Genomic DNA, 20,920 nt, shown 5'->3' on the forward strand with positions numbered 1-20,920 from the left:
TTCTTGTTGCGGAGCATGGGCTCTAGGTGCGCAGGCTTCAGTAGTTGTGGCACGTGGGCTCAGTAGTTGTGGCCCGCGGGCTCTAGAGCACAGGCTCAGTAGCTGTGGCACACGGGCTTAGTTGCTCCACGGCATGTGGGCTCCTCCCATATCAGGGATCGAACCGTGTCCCCTGCACTGGCAGGCGTATTCTTAACCACTGTGCCACCAGGCAAGTCCCATCTAGCACTCTAATCCTTAAGAAAAAAAATAAAATTGAGTTGTGTACACAAGAGATTTAAATTTATATATAAGACTGAAGGCAGCCTTAGTTTGAAGGAACACTTTTAAGAAATTAGATTATCATACAGGCACTCAAATAGCCTAAAAGGGTTATGATTTTTCTCTTAAAGATCAAACCAGTTTAGAAGTTATTTTATTCCTTTTTATTCTGTGTTCTGCTTATATTTGGCCTGCAAATGTTAAGTTGATCCTCTTGAGACTCAACGTTTCTATTTACTATGAATATAAGAAATTTTCTCAAATGTGTGATTCTTTACTCCACACTTGCATATTTAAAATCCTTTCTTCTACTTCTGTCCTATCCCTTGAAAGAGTTGATACAGTGTCTTCTATGATATATAACAACAAATAGATGTTCTGAAAATAAAACCATCTATATTCTTATACTGAGTTGAGAATTTTCCAGTTTTATCAACAAGGAATTTAATCTTACTTTTAAAAGCATTCTTCATCCTTTGTATGAAGACTTAAAAACAGATTCTGATCACATGGTGCAATTATCAAAGCCACTCCCAGATAATTTGATAAAAGAAAATGTGCTGACCCGTGTATTTTACCACAGGCAAGATTTAAAAGGGCATAGTACCTCAACACTCCTTCGTTTTGGCCCAATGTCCATTTTCACTGGAGCATCCTGCTTTCTTAAAGTAGGGTTTTCTCCATTTTTTGACTCCTTAGAGCAATGTTTTTCAGCCTTTTTCCATTACTGCACCCTAAGGAATCTTTGTAGCCTTTTTTTTTTCCCATGGTGCTCTTTACCATGACATTTTAATACCACAGATATATCGTCTACCTCTTTATGTGCCATATGTAGATCTGTGCTTTTATACATAAAAAGATTTTTTACTTTCTCCTCCTAAGAACCCACGTAAAGCAAACGCATTTTTGGATCTCTTAGGAGGTTTGGGGGAGGTTTTCTTCATTTGTTCCATAGCAGAAACATACCTGACTTTCCGGATATCATTTATCTGTCATTCTCAACTATCTGGAACTTAATCACAACCCATAGATGAAGAAAAAAGCAAGCAATATAGCTGTCTCAAAGCCTGTGTACTACAACTGATTTTTCTCAACTCAGTGGGGACCACCTGGACAGCTACTTTGAGCCTGTTTATTCTTATCTTCAGCATAAGGCTAATCTCTTGGTTGTATCTCTTCCCAGCTCAGAAGCCATGAACTACAAGGAAGTTAGGTGTTTGGGCTGCCCCGTGCAGGCACTCAGACAGGAGCAAGAGGTGATAACTGACAGTGACGTTAGAGGAAAACTAAAAAGAAGAGGAATTTGAGGCCATTTAGTGCAGGAGCAAAGCAGCCCCAACACCTCCATAAGTCCTTGAAGTTACCACTCACCGTATTACAGCACAGTATAATTTTAATGACGTGAAGGACTCTTCTGGCAGCTCTCGGCAAATGTTAAACGCCTGATACGTACCAGGGACTGTGGGTACAATGATGAGCAGGATAGAAACTGTCCTGTTAGGGTTTTTACCGGGGCTTTAGATTTTCATGGCGCATGATTCTGTTAAGATGAAGGTTGGCACCTAAAGGAGTCAGCTTCAGTTATCTGGAAGATTAACCCATGGACCCACTGCTTGCACATCAATACATACATTTGCAAGAAATGTTTGCCTGCGTAATATCCGTCTTTTAAGGAAAACAGCATTTCACTGGGTTTGATGAAGCTGTCGGATGTAATTCACGTGAGGATCCTTTGTCATTTCCTTGTTCTTTCCACATCTCTCAGACCACAGACATCTCCAACACCAGTACTGCCTTCTTGTTCTACAAAGCTTTCCTGGAGAAGAGGAAAGGGGGGCAGCTTACCCGTTCCCATTAACTTTATAAGTGAAAGAACCTACTGGTGTAGCTTTTGTTCAGCAACAACTGGAGTTGGCTGTGGGAGGTCTTTACTCTTCACCTGCTCCTTGAGATTTGCATGACGTGGACTCATGGCTGTCGAAAGTCAGACTCTGTTTTTCTTACCACGTCAGCCTTCACAGTTCTATGCACGTGTGAACATAAGTTGATGACAGCAGTATACCATTTAGCATTTGTATGGCAGAGTTTGACGTGTGTGTTTAAAAAGAAAGAAAGAAAAAAAAATCCATCTCTCTCCTCTCTTTTCATCAAGATGTTTTTTCATCTAGAAAGTGCTTAACCTGGTTTCTTCCATTTTTTTTGTTCTGCCTTGCTAACTCAGTGCATTTATAGGTTGTGAAGACAGTAGGTCCATTGGTGGGCCAGAATATCCTTACCTGGAACTAAAATAGATGATAAAGGATTCACCACGTTAACTTTCTTGAGGCAACCAAGAGTCCAGTGAGGTTTTATTTGTGGGGAGAGGCAGAAATGTGAAATGGGATAACATGCTTTCTAGGTCTAAATTGGTTCCACAGTTAAGTTTCTGGACTTCACTGCACATATCCACCAGCTGTGCCTGTTGCCTTCCTAGAACATTCGTTCAGGTTGCTGAGGACAATCTTAAACTTGCACTATACCAGAGAATTTCAGGATTTCTGTGGCTTAGATAGCATTTTACTTGTTCTAAAATAAATACATGTCTTCATAAAGCTAGTTCTCAAATACAGATTAATGACCTGCCTAAGGGCTGCATAACTACTGTCAATATGTGTCCCCCCCCCGCCCCATTTCACAGATCACCACGATGAGCAGAACCTAGTACCTTGATATCACACAAGAGTAACCAGGAAATACTGTGATTTTTGATAAACAATGCTCCTATGGGATTGTATTCCTCTTAACAACCTGAGCAGTTGGTGACTCTCTGTGGCGTATGTAGTGCATACTCTCAAAGGGTAAACAGGTTTAATACCAATGCATTCCTAAAAGGTTGAATTATATCTTTGCATGCCTCTGGGGTGAGTAGAAGATAACGATTAACAGAAACATTTATTTTTCATTACCCAGGGGTTACACTGGTCGTTGATGTTAATGAGTTTTTGGAGAAGGAGAAGCAAAGCGATATTTTGTCTGTTTTGAAGTCTGCCGTTGGTAATACAAACGATGTAATGCCCGAATGTGCTGACAGGTACTATGACACCCTTGCGAAGGCAAAAGAGCAAAAATCTAAAAGTGGTAAGCTTCTTCATCGTTTAGCACAAACTAAATCGGCATTTTGAATAGGATGGTTTCTGTGGTATTGTGTTACCTTAATTTTAAGACAGATAATCACTTTCAAATGAACGTTTCTGAAATGTTTATCATCTCTGGCAAAGGAAATTTTTTAGGTGTTGCTTTTCCTTTTTTGTCTCTTAGAAAGCTGTGATTAACTTGATGGCTGTGTGTGGGTGCCATATACTTGAGAAAATACAGTATTAAAGGAGACTTACAGAAAGTAGGGCAGATATAGGGTAGCCTCCTCAAAGACATCTCCTGCTTTCCTTTAAAAGAGTTATTGTCTTTCTCTCAAACCTTAATCCTTGTCCTTTTGCCCCAGAGTCCCCATGCTTCTAAAATGGAGTTCTGATAGTGTCTGTCATAATGAAAGAGTCATATCCAAGTGTATGGATCTTGGAAATAAATACTGGAATCGCTTCTCAAAAAAAAAAAGACGACTTTGCTTCCTATAGATCTTGCTGTTGAGCCATCCCTCTAGTGGTACAAACTGATTTTTACACTAATATTTCTCTCCATCCTTTTTGAAACAAATGACACATTATTATACAATATTAAGTGGAAGTAAAAAGTAATTTTGAAAGTACAAAATAAGCAGCAAATTGGTCTCCAAGAGCCTTGGCATATACTTAGGCCTGTACAATCCAATGGCAGGTCATGAAATATTAGCTGTGGAAACTGTGTTTTAGATCATGAGTTTAAGACTCATTTTTCAGATTTAGAAAATCACCTTGATGACATTTTGGACAGAGGGAGAAAATGACAAATCCAAGGAGATTAATTTTTGGCAGAGATAATCCATCATCTCTTTAGTAGGTTTTTGTTGAGCACTTGCTATGTCCTAGTGTCAAGGATCAAGGTGTCTCCTGACTCTTAGGCTGGTGTTTACTTGTACCACATCATGGGTCATGTACATAGTACTTTTCATCTTTAGGAAACTGCTGTGACAATATATGGCCTTAGAAGTGGAACTTAAGGAAAAAAAATATTTTTTTTTTTTTAGTTCACTGGAAGTCTGTCCAAAAGTACCCTATGTACTTCCTTGTAAATTAGTCTGATGTATTTCTTACTTGGGAATTCTACCCTCCAATTCCACAAATTTTCTGTTAATGAAATGGAAACGGGGCTACTGGCCATCCTCTCCTACTTGGCACCTGATCACCCTTGAGCCTCTCTCTGTTCCCTTCACAACTCTTCATCAGGAGTTACTGTAGTGCCCCTACCTCATCCTTCACGAGGAAAGAATTGTACAACTGTATTTATGCAGGGGTGAGTTCCTAGAGATGACCCATCATAATCTCAAAATCATCCTGGCCCAAACTTAGTTTTATCTTCTTTTCCCTAAACTTGCCTACTCCTCTTCCCAAGTGCCATGTCCTGGTCAGTGAAGAAAAAATGTCCCGAGGTAGCCAATTTAGAAACATAGGAGATACCTTAGATTCATTTTTTTCTGGAAACAAAAAGAGAGTTGGGACTTTGTTAGAGATTGTGTTGAAGTTGTAGATCAGTTTGAAGCATATTGCCGTCTTAACAATATTAAGTCTTCTGATCCATGTACATGGTATGTCTTTGCTTTTAATCAGGTTTTTAATTCTTTCAACAATGTTTTGTAGTTTTCAATGTATAGGGCTTGCATTTCTTTAGTTGCATTTATTCCTACATATTTTATTATTTTTGATGCCATTGTAAATGTTGTTTGCTTAATTTCACTTTGGGGTTGTTTATTGCTCACATATAGAAATATAATTGATTTTTTTATTGAGATATATCACATACCATTAAATTCACACCTTTTAAGGTGTGAAATTCAGAAGTTTTTACTTAACACTAAAAACACCACCACTGGTTAATTTGCCTTTTAATAAAGGATATTTTTCCTTATAATAAACAAAGCCCCTTACCTATTACCCATTGCTCCCCACCCCCAACTTTCAGCCCCAGGCAATCGCTAATCTACTCTCTGTCTCTCTGAATTTGCCTCTTCTGCACATTTCATATAAATTAAGTCATACTGTGTTTGCCTTCTTTCACGTAGTGTAATGTTTTCAAAGTTCAACCATGTTGTAGCATGTATCAGTTCTTCATTTCCTTTTATGGCTGATAATATTCCATTGTATGAGTATGCCACATTTTGTTTATCCATTCATCAGTTGATAGAATTTAGATTTTTTTTCTCCAGTTTTGGCTATCCTGAATAATACTTCTGTAAACATTTGTATACAAACTTTTGTGTGGGCATATTTTCATAAAATTGATTTGTGTATATTGATTTTGTATCCTGCAACGTTCCTGGACTCATTTATTCTAATAGTTTTTTAGTGGATTCTTGGGCTGCCACCTGTTGTTATAAATAAAGTTTTATTGTGATTCAGCCACACTCATTAATTTACATATCGTCTCTGGCTGCTTTCATGCTACAGTGGCAGAGTCAAGTAGTTGTATGAGAGACCTGTAGCACACAAGACTGAAAATATTTACTCTCTGGCCCTTTATAGAAAAAGATTGCCAACCCCTGTTCTAGAAGGAAGAGGAAAAACTTTCTAGCCAATTAAAGACTAACTTTCATTCCCAGAAGAGCTGTGAACATTGTTTGGGGTAGTGAACAGGATAATTTATTCTTACTCTTTCACCTCTGATTCTAGGATGTCTATTTTTTCCCAAACAAGTGTTCACTCTTTGGTAGATCACTCAGCCTTATGGTTCAGTTTAGGTCTTATACAGGTATGATTTTGTCTGGAAGGCATCTAGAAAGTATGCTTCCTTATAGAATGCTCACCACCTCTTAACTCACGGGTATCTTTCTCTTGTATGTTTCCTCAAAGGCCCGTAATTAGTCTTTTCCCTAAGTAACAAACCAACTGTATTTCTCCTGTTCTGGAGATGCCCTCCTCAGCCTTTGATCTGACTCTAAACTCATACTTGATGTGAAAATGATAAAATTCTCTTTTTCTATTATCCACTGACATCCCAACTCAAATAACCCTTACAGTGCCAATGTGGTTGTCTTTTATTTATTTATTTATTTATTATTTTTATTTTTGGCTGCGTTGGGTCTTCGTTACTGAATACGGGCTTTCTCTAGTTGCAGCGAGCAGGGGCTACTCTTCATCACAGTGGTGTGTGGGCTTCTCATTGCGGTGGCTTCTCTTGTTGCAGAGCACAGGCTCTAGGCATGCGGGCTTCAGTAGTTGTGGCACGGGGGCTCAGTAGTTGTGGCTCATAGCTTAGTTGCTCCGCGGCATGTGGGATCTTTCTGGACCAGGGCTCAAACCCGTGTCCCCTGCATTGACAGGCGGATTCTTAACCACTGTGCCACCAGGGAAGCCCCAATGTGGTTGGCTTTTAACCAACTAAGAACTTTTTACTTCTCAGTTCTTATGAAAATAAAACATACCCATTTTCACCATCTTTATTTGCTTTCTTTCCTTCCCACTGAGAGAGTTGCCTTAAAAAGGGTTTTCATTATTCTGAAAGCACTTGTGAATCTGACAACTCTTGGTGATTGAAAATATAATTATTACTTGTGATCATCTTAATTTGACTATACAATATATTTTCTAGTAGACCAGCATTTCTAAACAGATAAAAACTGCCTGACTGCCCATTTGAAGACAGATATATCTCTGTTCCTGGGCATTGACAGAACAGTTGAGGGGCATTAAAAGCCAAGTAAAGAATCAACACACATGGGCTTCCCTGGTGGCGCAGTGGTTGAGAGTCCGCCTACCGATGCAGGGGACACGGGTTCGTGCCCCGGTCTGGGAAGATCCCGCATGCCACGGAGCGGCTGGGCCAGTGAGCCATGGCCACTGAGCCTGCGCGTCCAGAGCCTGTGCTCCGCAACGGAAGAGGCCACAACAGTGAGAGGCCTGCATACCGCAAAAAAAAAAAAAAAAAAAGAATCAACACACAAAACCAAATAAAGAATCAACACACATTAAATCAACATGCCTTAAAGTTATCTCTGCTTAGATATTTGAATCCATTTAAATATTCTTTGAGGAAATGCAGTCAAATTTTGATTTACCTATAATTGCTCTAATGCGCACTTGGTAGCAGTTGGCTTAGCTTGGTCAGAAGTTTGTTTTATTGTTGTTTTTAGCTCTCTGATCTGGGACAAGAATCATAACCATTCAACAAAATAAATAGATTGCTAAATAGGAAGTATAGCACATTCATGAGGAGATATTCTTCTTGGCCAATTTAAGCCATGACTGCCATAGTTTTGTTTTGTTTTTTTCTAGTATCCACCCCACCCCCCCCCCCCCCCGCAAAATTAAGTTCTTTCAACATTTTTTTTCTGCTTTTGTGTGGTTGTGTAGAGCAAGATGAGTCAGAGGGACCAGGAATTTTCCTTTTCCCTGCTTAGTGACCTCAGAGGTTGTGTATGCCATTTTGTGCTTTGAATAAAGTTGTCTGCAAAGATGAGTCACTTCTGCTTTGGTTTAATGCAGATCATTAAATAAAGGGTTCTCAGGACTTCCCTGGTGGTGCAGTGGTTAAGAATCCGCCTTCCAGTGCAGGGGACGCGGGTTCGAGCCCTGGTCCGGGAAGATCCCTCATGACACAGAGCAACTAAGCCCGTGCGCCACAACTACTGAGCCTGCGCTCTAGAGCCTGTGAGCCACAACTACTGAGCCCGCAAGCCACAACTACTGAAGCCCATGCGCCTGGAGCCCGTGTTCCACAACAACAGAAGCCACTGCAATAAGAAGCCCATGCACCACAACAAAGAGTAGCCCCCGGTCACCGCAACTAGAGAAAGCCTGCATGCGGCAACGAAGACCCAGCACAGCCAAAAATTAATTAGTTAATTAATTTTAAAAAATAATAATAATGGGTTCTCCTTAAATAATGGGTCACAGCCCTTGTAGGTCACTCCTTTTCAAAGAAGTTGCTGGAAGCCTTTCTAAATAAAGACGATTCTTCCTCATCGGTCTCCCCTGTCTCCTTGTGTTGCTATCCACATCTACCTAGGGTATCCATCCTTGTTTGCTTTTCCTTCTTGTTGGCCATTTGCAACTCTTTTCATCCTCATGAAAAATTTGGTATGCGGAGCCAGCATCAGACATTACTCTCTCCTCCTTTTTCTTTGGCTTAGCAGGGAGCTGCCATTGAATACATAGCATTCATCCCATTTTAATGAGCCCTTGCTAATGATTTTAACACACTGTCTGAATGTTTGGTGAAAAGCATATTCATTCAATTAATTTACTTATTGAAGAAACTACATTAATGTTGAAAGTTTCCATGTTCCTCTCTGGAATTTAACAAACCTTTTTCTTTAGTGTCTACTGAAGGTTCGTGGCTCAAACTCAACCTGCAGGAGAAATATGATTACTACTACAACATCGATTCAAAAGAGAGTTCCTGGGTCACACCTGAATCCTGCTTGCTTAAGGAATCATGGCTCATGGGAAAAGAAATTGAGGTAGGAGGTTGGTGTTTGATGAGAAGGTGTACTATATAAAGATAAGTGTGATTGCTTTTCTACTTTTGAATCATGGAATTGATGGGAAGAACTAATTTATTTGAAGACCGGATAGGGAGTAAAGTCTTCATGAACTACAGTTGGATGTGGCTGCATGGTTACTAACTTTTAGAATGTTTTCCGTATGTCAGAGCAACACCAAACAGCACTAGGGGAATAAAGCTCTTTCAGCTTCTTTAGGACGACAGATTATCCTAAGAAATCAATCTCCAGGTTTTCCTTGACACCAAAGCTCAATTAGTGGTAATTCCTTGGTTGTAAGTATTCAAAATGTCTTATTTCTTTCCCCCCAACCTCAACCTATGACAAAGATACATTAATGGACATTAGGTCCATTAAAGTGAATAATGCTTCCCCAGGAGAAATACTCTTGAAGGAATGTTCACCAAGATTGCTTTGGACTTGAGACCAAAAGTTGGACCCGGAAGATGTGAAAATTGCTCTTTGATCCAGGCATTGTAGTGTGTTTACAGAGAAAATACTTCTAATAATTGAGTTTGGTCTTGAATAAAATAGAACTCACAAATGGAGATCTTATAGAACTGTTCACAGTCACCAGCATCAAAGATACTGCAGGGTAGCAGTATTGTGGACAGAATCACCGGTGCGGTATTTACCAAAACTCGGAGAAAACACTGTGGCTTGGGGATGACAATGCCACAGAAATCCTGAATGACAAGAAGATCGTGAAAAACATATTTATTAACTAATTTCAAATGTGTAAAGTTCCCAGAGTTTATAGGAAAATGGCATTGTGGAAATGAACTATTAGTGCTGCTTTGTTGAAAAATGAAATTATGGCCAGTATTTAAAAACCGTATGCTCTCATTGAAAGGATATGTCAAACTGTGAAGAAGCAGCATTGAAGGGTTAAACTCAGAGCCAGAACTGCTCGTGTGGCATCCAAAGATGCCCTAGGTATAACTTTGTGAAGTGGAGTATCAGGATTAATAAAAAGTGGAGGGTCTGTGCTGTTAAAAAAAAAAAAAATTCTAGTCAATCTGAAATTACTGAATTTATTCAAGAATGTACATATGTCTTCTTAAAAGTATTTATGCATCTTTTATATGATTTCACTTTTAATTGTTTAAATTAACCATCCATTGAGTCCAGTCACACTGGATAAGAGACATCCGCCATAGAAGCGAGTCCAGTCTTTGCTTGCGTCTCTCAAAGAACATAAAAGTAAACCCAGTTCATCATCCACATGAAGACTTCTCACAATCCCCCTTCTTCCTTTTTTCTCATTCATCTAGGTTTCCCTGTCTGCCCTCAATAGCACTTATCTTTCCTCTCCCACCGCCTTTTCTTCTGCTCCAAGTCTTTTATTTTCTCCCAAGTTTATTTTGAGTTTTCCCCTACTCATTGCAGGGATCTGCCTCCTCTGGCCTGGGCAAGAAAAGCCCAAGGACTTCATGGGCACTGCAGTCTTTCCCTCAGGAGAGGGAGGAGGTGATGCGTACTCTTACTGTAATTATCCTTGTCTCTTTTACACTCTGAGGAGATCAGGCCTCTTGCCTGGTCCCTGCCAGCATCATCTATACACCTCTACCTCCAAACCTTGAGACCATTCAACCTCATTCTCATACCATCTCAGCACAAAGTTCAGAGGATTCCAGAACCGTATCACTAGAGAGAAGCTGAGCCAGTTCCTCCCTCGGCTCTGGTCAGATCTTTTTTACACCAAGCCAGAAAAAGCTATGCAGATCATTTTCTGAAAGATAAAATTTCCAGAAGCTGCTCTCTATGCTCCTTTCATCTGATGTGTGAAGTGTAACCATAAGAAATATCTCTTGCCAGGACATTATTGAGGAAGTCACAGCAGATTACATTCGTGAGAAGATGTGGTCTGCTACCGAAGATATGCTTCTGCGCTTTCAAGCCGCAACCTCAGGACCCCTCCTTAGGAAAGAGCATGAAGCTAGGAAGTCATTTTTGTATGAACAAGAAGAGCATGTGATCAAAGTACAGGTATGTGAGTCACCTACCACTCGTTACAGAAAACTGTCATTCCATGAAAATGTTATTTGATAACAGGACAGTCAACTACCAGCATTCTAATAAACGAATGTGACTGCAGATTTTGTTCTTAATCAGTGCCCCTGAGTCTACTTTATTGAAGACTCCGAGATGGGAAGGATGTTGGATGATTTTTCACCTGTGGTCTTCTGGAAAGTATTCAGGACACTGTGAATAGTCAGAGGCAGGGGAATACCTGAGATCAGAGTTGAAATCCTGTTTCTCTAAAAAGGCGGATATCCTTGTGTCACCTACTGTCTGACCTCGGGTGCTTTTGAATTGGTTTCTTAGTGGTTAGTGGATGTTGAGTGGCGTCTGAGTTTCTATGCTCTTGTAGCCTAAAGAACAGAATAGCTCATGAAATAAATGTAGCATCTCTGAGGCTATCTTCGCTCTTATATAATCCCCTTCTTCATTCAGGCCTGCAAGAGGCATCCTCATTCCCAACCTTTTTCTTCTTAAGCTTGCATGACTTGTCCGAATGTTCTGGTTGGCAGGAGAGGAACTTGCTAGATTTAGATGTTTCTATTCTGTGTTCCCCTAGCATCCTCTCTCAACCACCACGCTGGTTTCCAAAAGGCCGTGTGTTTGTTCCTTTTTCTGCATCCAAAGTGATACTGTTGTTGATGAGCAGAGTTTGGTGGCTTTTGGCTTTGGCCAGTAACTATTAAATTTCCAAAATTGAAAGGTTGTAAGTTGAAGGGCTTCTCTTTTGTGATCATTGCTGTACTGATCTGCTTCCCCACCTAACTATAATATTGTACAGGGCAGAAGATGAGTTTTTAAAACTTTTGTATTCTTGTGTCTTGCATACGATAGGTGCTCAAATATCTGAGTTTGCTCAGAGCTTAAGATGTTAGAAGGCAGGAATGATTAATCTTTTAAAAGAAATTTCTTCTATAAACTTGATAGTCAGGCTTCACTGGTGGCGCAGTGGTTAAGAATCCGCCTGCCGATGCAGGGGACACGGGTACGAGCCCTGGTCCGGGAAGATCCCACATGCCACGGAGCAACTAAGCCCGTGCACCATAACTACAGAGCCTGCACTCTAGAGCCCGCGAGCCACAACTACTGAGCCCGCGAGCCACAACTACTGAAGCCCGCGCACCTAGAGCCCGTGCTCTGCAACAAGAGAAGCCACCCCAATGAGAAGCCCATGCACTGCAACAAAGAGTAGCCCTCACTCGCTGCAACTAGAGAAAGCCCGTGCACAGCAATAGAGACCCAACACAACTAAAAATCAAATAAATAAAATAACTAAATTTAAAAAAAAACTTGATGCTCAAAGGATTTTTCTAGGTGAACCCGTAAGTTTTCCAGTTTATTCCTTCTTTAAATAAATGGTAGACAAAACACACAGGAAGTGAACAAAATCTTAAGTATAATATCATCTACACTGATGCTGAGGCTCTACTTTTGCACAGAATTCGAAGAGTGTTAGCCAGTGTGACACAATTTGGACCAACCTCAAGCTCTCCAGTCTGCCCAGAGCTGTGTTATAGTTGGAAGACACTCTACAGAGCCCTCTAGTATAAAATCCGCCTGATATTAGGACCCAGGGCTAAAATCGTGAGAGAGCTGGGGAAAAGATGGAAACAGTCACCTGGAGCCTTTCCTCCCCACCTCCGTGGAAGCAGCAGTATTGAAGAAGAAGCCATTACACTATGAAGTCACCCCGTGATGACTTCCTTCCCCCTGCTTCTGACAGTTTTCTAACAAGGAGGGCGTGAGGTCTAAAGTCAGGCTATAGCCTGGAGATGAATATGGTCTGACCCAGAAAACCAGAGGACCATGAACCAAAGGCATCATGCTAATCTCATTTTTTGCAGAAGTGGCTGATTCATTCCAAATTAGGGGAATGATGTCAAATCTGAAGATTTCCCCTCCGTGGAACAGCTCAAACTTCTTAGCTGGCTGCATCAACCCCAGACACAGTAGTCTCAACAAATTCAGAGAAAAATCTCCCAGGCTGAGGGCAACCACACCCCAGCTCCACTGTGCTACCACCGACAGTCTCCTCCCAAGGAACTAGATATGGTACAGAGAGTATATGTCATCGGTAGCCAATCCTTTGTCTCAGACAATTCAGAAGATGGCCAAGTAAACAGAGGAAGGTAATGAGAATCTATTATAACCATATTATATTTGAACAGTAAGAAAGCCCTGAAAAAATGGCCAACATTTAAGAAGAGAGCCAGAAAAAAATCTCAAACAAAAATGAAAATTTTATAGCAAAAAAAAAAAAGAAAAATGGATGTAAGTTGTAAAACATAAATTAACATCTAAGGATTCTCATATTCCAGGAGACAGTAGAAATATTTATACTGAAACTGCTTTATGCTTTTAAGAAATTTAATAAGATGCATGATGAAACAAGACAGCATGATAAAATGAAAAGATAACCCATAGCTACAGAGAGGAAGAAAAATGACATCCTAGAATGTGAATGAACTTATAACTGCAGAATGTAGAACAGACACTGAAAGTGATTGAAACACTTGGAGAACTTGAGAAAAATCACAGAAAAAGCTAAGAATAGATGACTTAAAATACATTTTCTCATCTGAAGATGATAATACCCATTTTATCGCAGGGTTGTAGGGATTAAATGGGATAATACACATAACAGACTTTGCCCAGTATGCTATTAAGTGCTCAACAAGTGTTCGAAGTGATGAGGCAGCAGAGATTGTGACCCAGAGGGCAGGTAGTGGGGATCCAACATCCAGGTGGTTGGTTGGCCCAGGAAGAGATCAGAAAAATCAAGACAGGAAAAAAGAGTTAGCTGCAATATTTTTTTCCTTGAACTGAAGAACGCTGAAATGCCACTTTGTAGGAAAAAGCATAATAGTGAAATACCAAAACTTAGCCCTGAGAATTACTAAATTATTGAACTTCAGGTCAGAGAGTGCCACAAGCATGGGGGCAAAGAAAAAGAAACAAGCTTCTGTGAAGCAAGTGCAGGTTGTCAGGAGCTGTGGCAGAATCTGGGGCCGGGAGGAAGGGGGTGACCTGATGGGACAGCCCTTCATTACATTGTTTGAATGTAACTGACTACTCTTGCAGGTTGCGGGATTGTAGCTTTAAGCAGAGTGGGAAAAGAGGCCAATATTTAGGGTTTTCTTGGCTGACAGAGAGATCACAGAATTTGTGCTTCAGAAGTTGGTAATTTGAATATTACTCTCCTGAGTGCCCAATTATCAAACGAGGCAACCAACGTAGCAAGCCAGATTTTCTAGAGATTGACAATTAGAATCTATAAAACAGAGCAGTAACTTCTGAGGTCTAGGTATCTTGGGAAACTCCTTTGTTACAGCTGAATTGCACAGAAAATATATTTATGGTAACAAAAAACAAAACAAAAACATGGCTATTATAAATTTTCACACAAGTTCTCATACCAGTCAAGAGAGAGATTGATGTTTTGGTAAACGCCTTGTCTCTAATTGTTTATAAAAAGCTGCTTCTAAATGGCTTTATGGTTTAGAATTCTGTCTCCTTTCGCATTTTTATCAATAGCACCTTCCTCCCAACTTTATACCTATAATTATTTTTAATAAAGAGCCTCTAATTAGAAGAGCCTGCAGTCTCTGGGCCTTGCACAGGAGTTGTGCTGTTAGCACAGAATGAGAAAAGCCAATCCTAATGAAACTAAAACTTACAAACTAAAAAAGAAGAATGTTAAATTTTGACAAATAAAATAGGAAGCCTGTAGTACTCTGCTTCTATAGACCAGAACTTCAAAACCCAGCCAAGTTGCCTTGGTTTGGAAAGGTAGCAATAAAAATATAAATGTAGATTCCAGAAAAATCTACATAATCATTAAAGAGATGAAATACAAAATGAAATCTTCAGGAAAGTACTGTTGGTGAGCGTTGAATCCTTAGGACATTAAAAACAGTACAAAACGGACAAGTGGGTTCATTCCACTAATGCAAACGTGCTTCAGTATTAGATCTTCTGTTACTACAACAGATTCCTTATCCAGAATCTTTGAGAATCTGAGCTAATAGAGATTAATAGTGTTTCTGGAATTGAGATAATTCCAAAAACGCAGAATGAGAAATCGAGCTAATCCCAGTATCTTGGTTGCCTTTCAATTTGGATCAAGGAATGGGATGTATAATATTATTGGCACATTTGCACCTCTGTGCTTTAAAACAGTGTTAGCCACAAAAACACGAGTCACCATTGAGACCCATCATGACAAATAAGTTACTAGTTAGATTGCCATTAGTATGAGTGCAATCACAGTTTATCCCGTTTCCCTATTTGTCAATATTCTGTTCTCTACATATTTTCGGTATTACAAACAATGCTGCAACAAAAATGCTTATATATTGTTTTTCTACACAGGTACTTTTATTTCCTTAGGCTGGGTATATTGAAAATTAGAAACACTGGGTGAAACGCTAAATACTTTTAAATTTGATACTGCTAAATTCCCTCCAAAAAGGCTATAATCTTTTGTACTTTTCCCAATCCCTACTCCCCATGTATGCTTTTATTCCCCTCACTGCTTGGCAATGAGTGATGTGACAACTTTCCCAAAATTTCTCAGACTGACATTCAAGGCTCTCTCAAGCTTAGAGCCATCTCACATTTTTTGTAGAGGTTCCCAACATTTGTAGAATTGTGTTCTGTGGTTCCCTCTTTCAGCCAATTCAAGCTACCTTCTCTCTTCCAAGATCCCTCATAGTTTTTGACCCATATGCCTTCTTGTGTTCTAGCACTATGATGGATTGCTTTAAAAGCATATTTGTAAGATGTTTCCATTGGAGGAAGCTGGATAAAAGGGTACATGGAACTCAATGGATTACTGTTGCAGCTTCCTATGAGTCGATAATTATTTCAAAATTAAGTTTTTTTAAAAAGCATATTTATCATTTCTAGGGATTTAAATTGAGAGGGGAAATCTGGAGCAAGTACTCAGTTGGGTACTTATTGCATCATGACTGTTTTGTTTTGAATCATTACCAAAAAGTATATTATTTTTTAAATGGCAATAAAATTCCACATACCTTTTTAAGAAGAAGGAATGAGGTAGATTGATATATGCAGATGTGAAAAGAAATTTATAAAAAAATAACTTGAACAAACAAACAAAAAAAACCACTTGATTTTGGGGAATTCCCTGGTGTCCCAGTGGTTAGGACTCGGTGCTTTCATTGCCGTGGCCCGGGTTCGGTCCCTGGTCAGGGAGCTAAGATCCCGCAAGCTGCGCTGCGAGGCCAAAAAAAAACTTGATTTTTTTGTATTTGTCCTTTTTAACACAGAACTTGTATTTCATTTCTAACCTGATAAACAAAATCAGAGAATTGGAGTGAATTACAAAGATATGTTTCAATAAAAAGATTCTCAAAAATGAATTGGAATAAACTTTATAACAGCTATGGATTTATCGTTCTAAAGATACCAGTTTGTGTCCACTTTTTGCAAATGTTTCCTGTAAAAGTTCTCTTTGATGGTGATAACCTTGTAAAGCTATGTTGATGAAGCCTCATTAAACTTTATGTAAAATTAGATGCAATAATAAAAGATCAATCACAGTACTCCTATTTTCAGGGATCCAGAGTCATCTTCCTTTTCAGTCTGGATCACAGTGGCCCACTTGTTAGAGGAAAGCTAATTACTAGTCATTATTTTGAAGCATCTTATATTGTTACCAAATAATACCAGCACCCAATTGATCTGTTTGTATGTTTCAGGGCAATTCCATATTATTATGACTTCTTATCACCCAGGGCCTTGGTAAAATTAAACTTTCAAACCAGAAACTGGGCTTCCACCTGGTAATTCCGTTCCCAAACTTGGGGCAAGCCTCAGGTGTGAGCTGGTATGCTCTGCCCAGTTTAATGTCCACCCCTAGAGATGGTGTCCAGATGAGATTTGAAAGGGAGGATCCCCGACATTGTCCCAACTCAGTGTCTCCTGAGATGTACTCCGTCCTTGCACTTTCTAAAATAAACTGTTACATGTAAGTAATTCTGTAACTCATTATTTTCCACAGGCTTTTTGGAAGGGACATAAACAGCGGGCCTCCTATATGCACAGGAGACAAATGTTCATTGATAATATTCCTTCTGTTGTGAAGGTAAACACCCTTTCCTACCTTAGTGCTTGACTTAAACTTTTCCTTCATTTTCGTTTTGCTTCTAGAAGACAGACTATGTTTGAGCCTTGACATCAGAAGCAAGTCCTGGGTTTGAGTCATACCTCCACTACTCACTTAGCTGATCATCTTCAAGCAAGTCCATGAAAACACTCTATTGTCTCTGGTCCTTTATAATATATGCTCTTTCTCTAACAAGTCCAAATTGATTATTTAAAATCTGGAGGAAACCCAGTTTTATTTTATGTTCTTCTTATGGTCTTCGCTAATAATGTTTAGAATGCTCAAATTTAACAGTGCAAACCTTAGTTGTAACGCAAATGCAAAGCCAGTGACAAGAGAAAGTAGAGCTGAGTTAGGGCCTGTATTTAGGTGGTGGGCTGTTCTAACCCAGCTTCCCACCAAGGCTGGTTGCTCCGAGCTTAGAGAAAGAACACGCAATGGAGTGCCCACTGTCTCAGAGCTGAAAACTAAAGAACTGTACAGCAGTGAACTTGTAGAAACTTGGAAATCCAGATCAGAGTCACAAGAGTGGGACTGGAGAGAGATGGGGATCAGATGAGATTTGTGAAGACTTTTTAAACCGTGAGGACAAAGAATGACATGGTCTAGACCCCTTGTGCATTACTAGCTCCTGAATGAAATGTCCTTTGCTCACCCTGGAACACATGCTTATTCGCTCAGAAAACCATGGGTCACAGTTGGTCCCTCGTGAGACCTCTTGAAACGTTTTCCTGTAAAGACCTAAAGAATATTCGCTGCGTTTAAGAGATGTGGGAAGCAACCCTGAACTTGGTTTCATTTGATCCCCTGACCCGTGGCAACTCTCAGCAAAATGCCTTGCCTGCTTGGCTTTTATTTACTGAGATTAAAGCCAAATAGTACGAAGAGCTACATTACCTTCCCCACCATAACGTGTAACATGTTCTGAACCCCTAGGAGAAAAAGCAACGAAGGAAGTAGAAGGTAAAGATTAAGCTTTAGATGTTTATTAGTTGGTAGGCTGCTAATTTTTACTTTTTTATCAAATTATCTCTCTATTATTTTTAAAAGACTCCATAAAGAGATATGAAAGGTTATCTGGTAATTGCCTGGATTTCTCTTTTTAACTTATTTTTAGATTCAGTCCTGGTTCCGGATGGTAACAGCACGAAAGAATTACCTCTCACGACTGAAGTATTTCAGAGATCATGTAAGAGACACACATGTGGATTTTTATCCTGGCTGAGAATGAACTAAATGAATACTTTGTTGAATGTTAGCATTGAATGATTTTTATTAAATGGTGGAAATGAACACTAGGAGGAGAAAATAGGTTTTAGAACTCAATGTGATACCATTTGGAGGCTTGTTACATTTTTTTATTCAGAACTCAGGTTCAGAGTGAGACTTCACCATTCGGAACTGGAAAGGAGGTGGGCGAGAGAAAACTGATGTGGGCTAGTAATGCCAGGGAGAAAAGATTCAACTTTCCAACATTACTTGTAAAGTGCTTATTACTGCTAACCGAGTAATTTAAATAGACACCCGCAGGAGGAATTTTTTTAGGATCTTTGAAGAATAGATATGTGAACATAGATTGGACCAACTAAATTTGGTGGTAAAATTCTTTTCCCTTTTTAAATCTCTTTATTTAAACGGTCCCTTTGCAGTCTTGTTTATATTTTAGCTAACTTATTTGCCCCTTTCTTCAAAGAGAATGCAAAAATAAACATTGACTGCACCACATCTAAATACTATCAGTTCTAAATAGTGTCGCTTTTGAAAACGCTGTCACTTCTTAAATAGTTCTAAATTCTAAAATAGTGGAGTAGATGGGACTCTGGGAGGTTGTGACTGGTCTTGTTTTTTCCGCAGAACAATGAAATTGTGAAAATACAGTCTCTATTGAGAGCAAACAAAGCTAGAGATGACTACAAAACATTGGGTAAGTGGGAGCATTCTGAGACAAAGTATCCCTTATTAACCAGGCAAGGACAAGTTATTTCCATCTGAGTCACTTCAGTGGCGGCTCCAGAAACAGAGGATGCCCGTTATTTCCAGTAGATTTTGACCATCTCAGGCCCCAGGTTCTGAACCAGTACACAAAGGAAGATGTGATGACAGGAAGTGGGCCCTTCTATCTAAATGGAGTGGGGTAAATGCAGTAGATGTGATTTCTTCTTCAAAAGGAATGGGCTGCATGGGGTGGGGGGATAAAGTAGGAGTTTGAGATTAACATATACACACTACTATATATAAAATAGATAATCAACAAGGACCTACCATATAGCACAGGGAACTATATTCAATATCTTATAATAACCTATAATGAAAAAGAATATTAAATATATATATATATATATATATCTGAATCACTTCACTGTACACCTGAAACTAACACAACATTGTAAATCAACTACACTTCACTTTTTAAAATATGGAGTTGGTATAAATGCTGATGTTTTATATTAAATTTGAGCTAGAGGCAGGAATCTAATGCAAAAGAGCCAGAAGATAAACTTAAATTTGAATACTGTTTAATCTATTACCTGGCCTGTGATTTTTTTTTCCTCTCATTTTAAGAATGAAACAGTCATATAAGAAATTTGGAAATATGAATAAGAAGGGAAAAAGCACACAGTTTCACCTCCCAAAGATAACTACAAACATCTTCCTATAATTTCATTCTGGACTTCTCATAGTACCTATGGTTTTTTAAATCATCTTCCTTATACTAATAGTATATGCCATTTGTAGAAAGTTTGAAAACAGCAAAATAAAATAAAAATCACCCAGAAATAGCATTTGTGCTGTCTTTTTCAGTTTCAGCTCTGCGTATGTTTGTCATTCTGTTGTTGTTGTTGTTTTTACATAGTGAAGATCATTCTTTATATGCTAAAGTTTTAACATTCTTACTATCACAAGAACATGTAATAAAGAACGTGTCATAGATTAAGTCTAGAAGGGCTTGCTGATAAGTTTATTAGTACTGCCTAAATTCTTCAAATATTCAGGTCATTCAAGATTAGTTTTGAGAGGGCAAAACAAATCAGTGTGTATTTTAGTAATGAAAATGGCCATTATGTTCTAACTGCCTTGTTTCTTACTTTTTTTTTTTTTGGAGGAAATAAAGAACTGTTCAGTTATGTTGCTAGCACAGTGCTACTAAGTAGTTTCACCAACACCCTTTATTGTCAAAAGTCTGTCTGAATTATGGAGTGAAGTGTATGGCCTAAGAAAGATCTTCCCTGGTACTTGTTAAGGAAAAGTATCCGGCAGCCTCAGAGGCCAGGTTCTGCCTCAAGCCCGTGGAATCTTCTGGATACTACCTCATTCTACTAGATTCCAGAATCCAGCATGCAAACTGAGGGAGGAAAGGTCCCCAGTCTTTCCAATGCCACACTGCTCCACTTTGGAATTGATGAGATTCGTCTCTTAGTTGGTAGATAATCTTTAATTTTTTATAAGGAAGCTGAATAGGGGGTTTGTTTTCTGAGCCCTAACACACTAAAATAGGTAATTTAAGGGTAAGTTTTCCAAACAAACACAGGCTGCTTTTCGTTTCCTTCTAGGGAACATGTTTTTGTAGGTGGTTGTGATGATGCTTGTTACTTGCTTACTTTTTTTTTTTTTTAAGTTACAAAGATAAAAGAAATTCCAGTTTAAAAATCTAAGTGAGGGCTTCCCTGGTGGCGCAGTGGTTGAGAGTCTGCCTGCCGATGCAGGGGACACGGGTTCGTGCCTCGGTCCGGGAAGATCCCACATGCCGCGGAGCGGCTGGGTCCGTGAGCCATGGCCACTGAGCCCGCGCGTCCGGAGCCTGTGCTCCGCAACGGGAGAGGCCACAACAGTGAGAGGCCCGCGTACCGCAAAAAAAAAAAAAAAAAAAAAAAATCTAG

At 39.4% G+C, this 20,920-nt stretch overlaps 1 protein-coding gene across 4 annotated transcripts in view; it reads left to right on the plus strand.

Annotated features, from left to right (window-relative positions):
* IQGAP2 (IQ motif containing GTPase activating protein 2) overlaps positions 1-20,920 on the plus strand; it is a 284,603-nt gene that overhangs the window by 214,192 nt on the left and 49,491 nt on the right. For 3 of the 4 annotated variants that reach the window (XM_029216538.1, XM_029216540.1, XM_029216539.1), the window contains exons 15-20: positions 3,211-3,378; positions 8,706-8,848; positions 10,709-10,879; positions 16,938-17,021; positions 18,160-18,231; positions 18,897-18,966. In XM_029216538.1, the coding sequence (XP_029072371.1) occupies positions 3,211-3,378; positions 8,706-8,848; positions 10,709-10,879; positions 16,938-17,021; positions 18,160-18,231; positions 18,897-18,966 (708 nt within the window). The remainder of the gene's footprint in view (positions 1-3,210; positions 3,379-8,705; positions 8,849-10,708; positions 10,880-16,937; positions 17,022-18,159; positions 18,232-18,896; positions 18,967-20,920) is intronic. The other variant, XM_029216541.1, reaches the window with a different exon arrangement.

This window comes from Monodon monoceros, unplaced genomic scaffold, assembly GCF_005190385.1.
Source record: "Monodon monoceros isolate NGI ecotype Baffin Bay Population unplaced genomic scaffold, NGI_Narwhal_1 Super_Scaffold_12, whole genome shotgun sequence".
NCBI classification, from domain to species: domain Eukaryota; kingdom Metazoa; phylum Chordata; class Mammalia; order Artiodactyla; family Monodontidae; genus Monodon; species Monodon monoceros.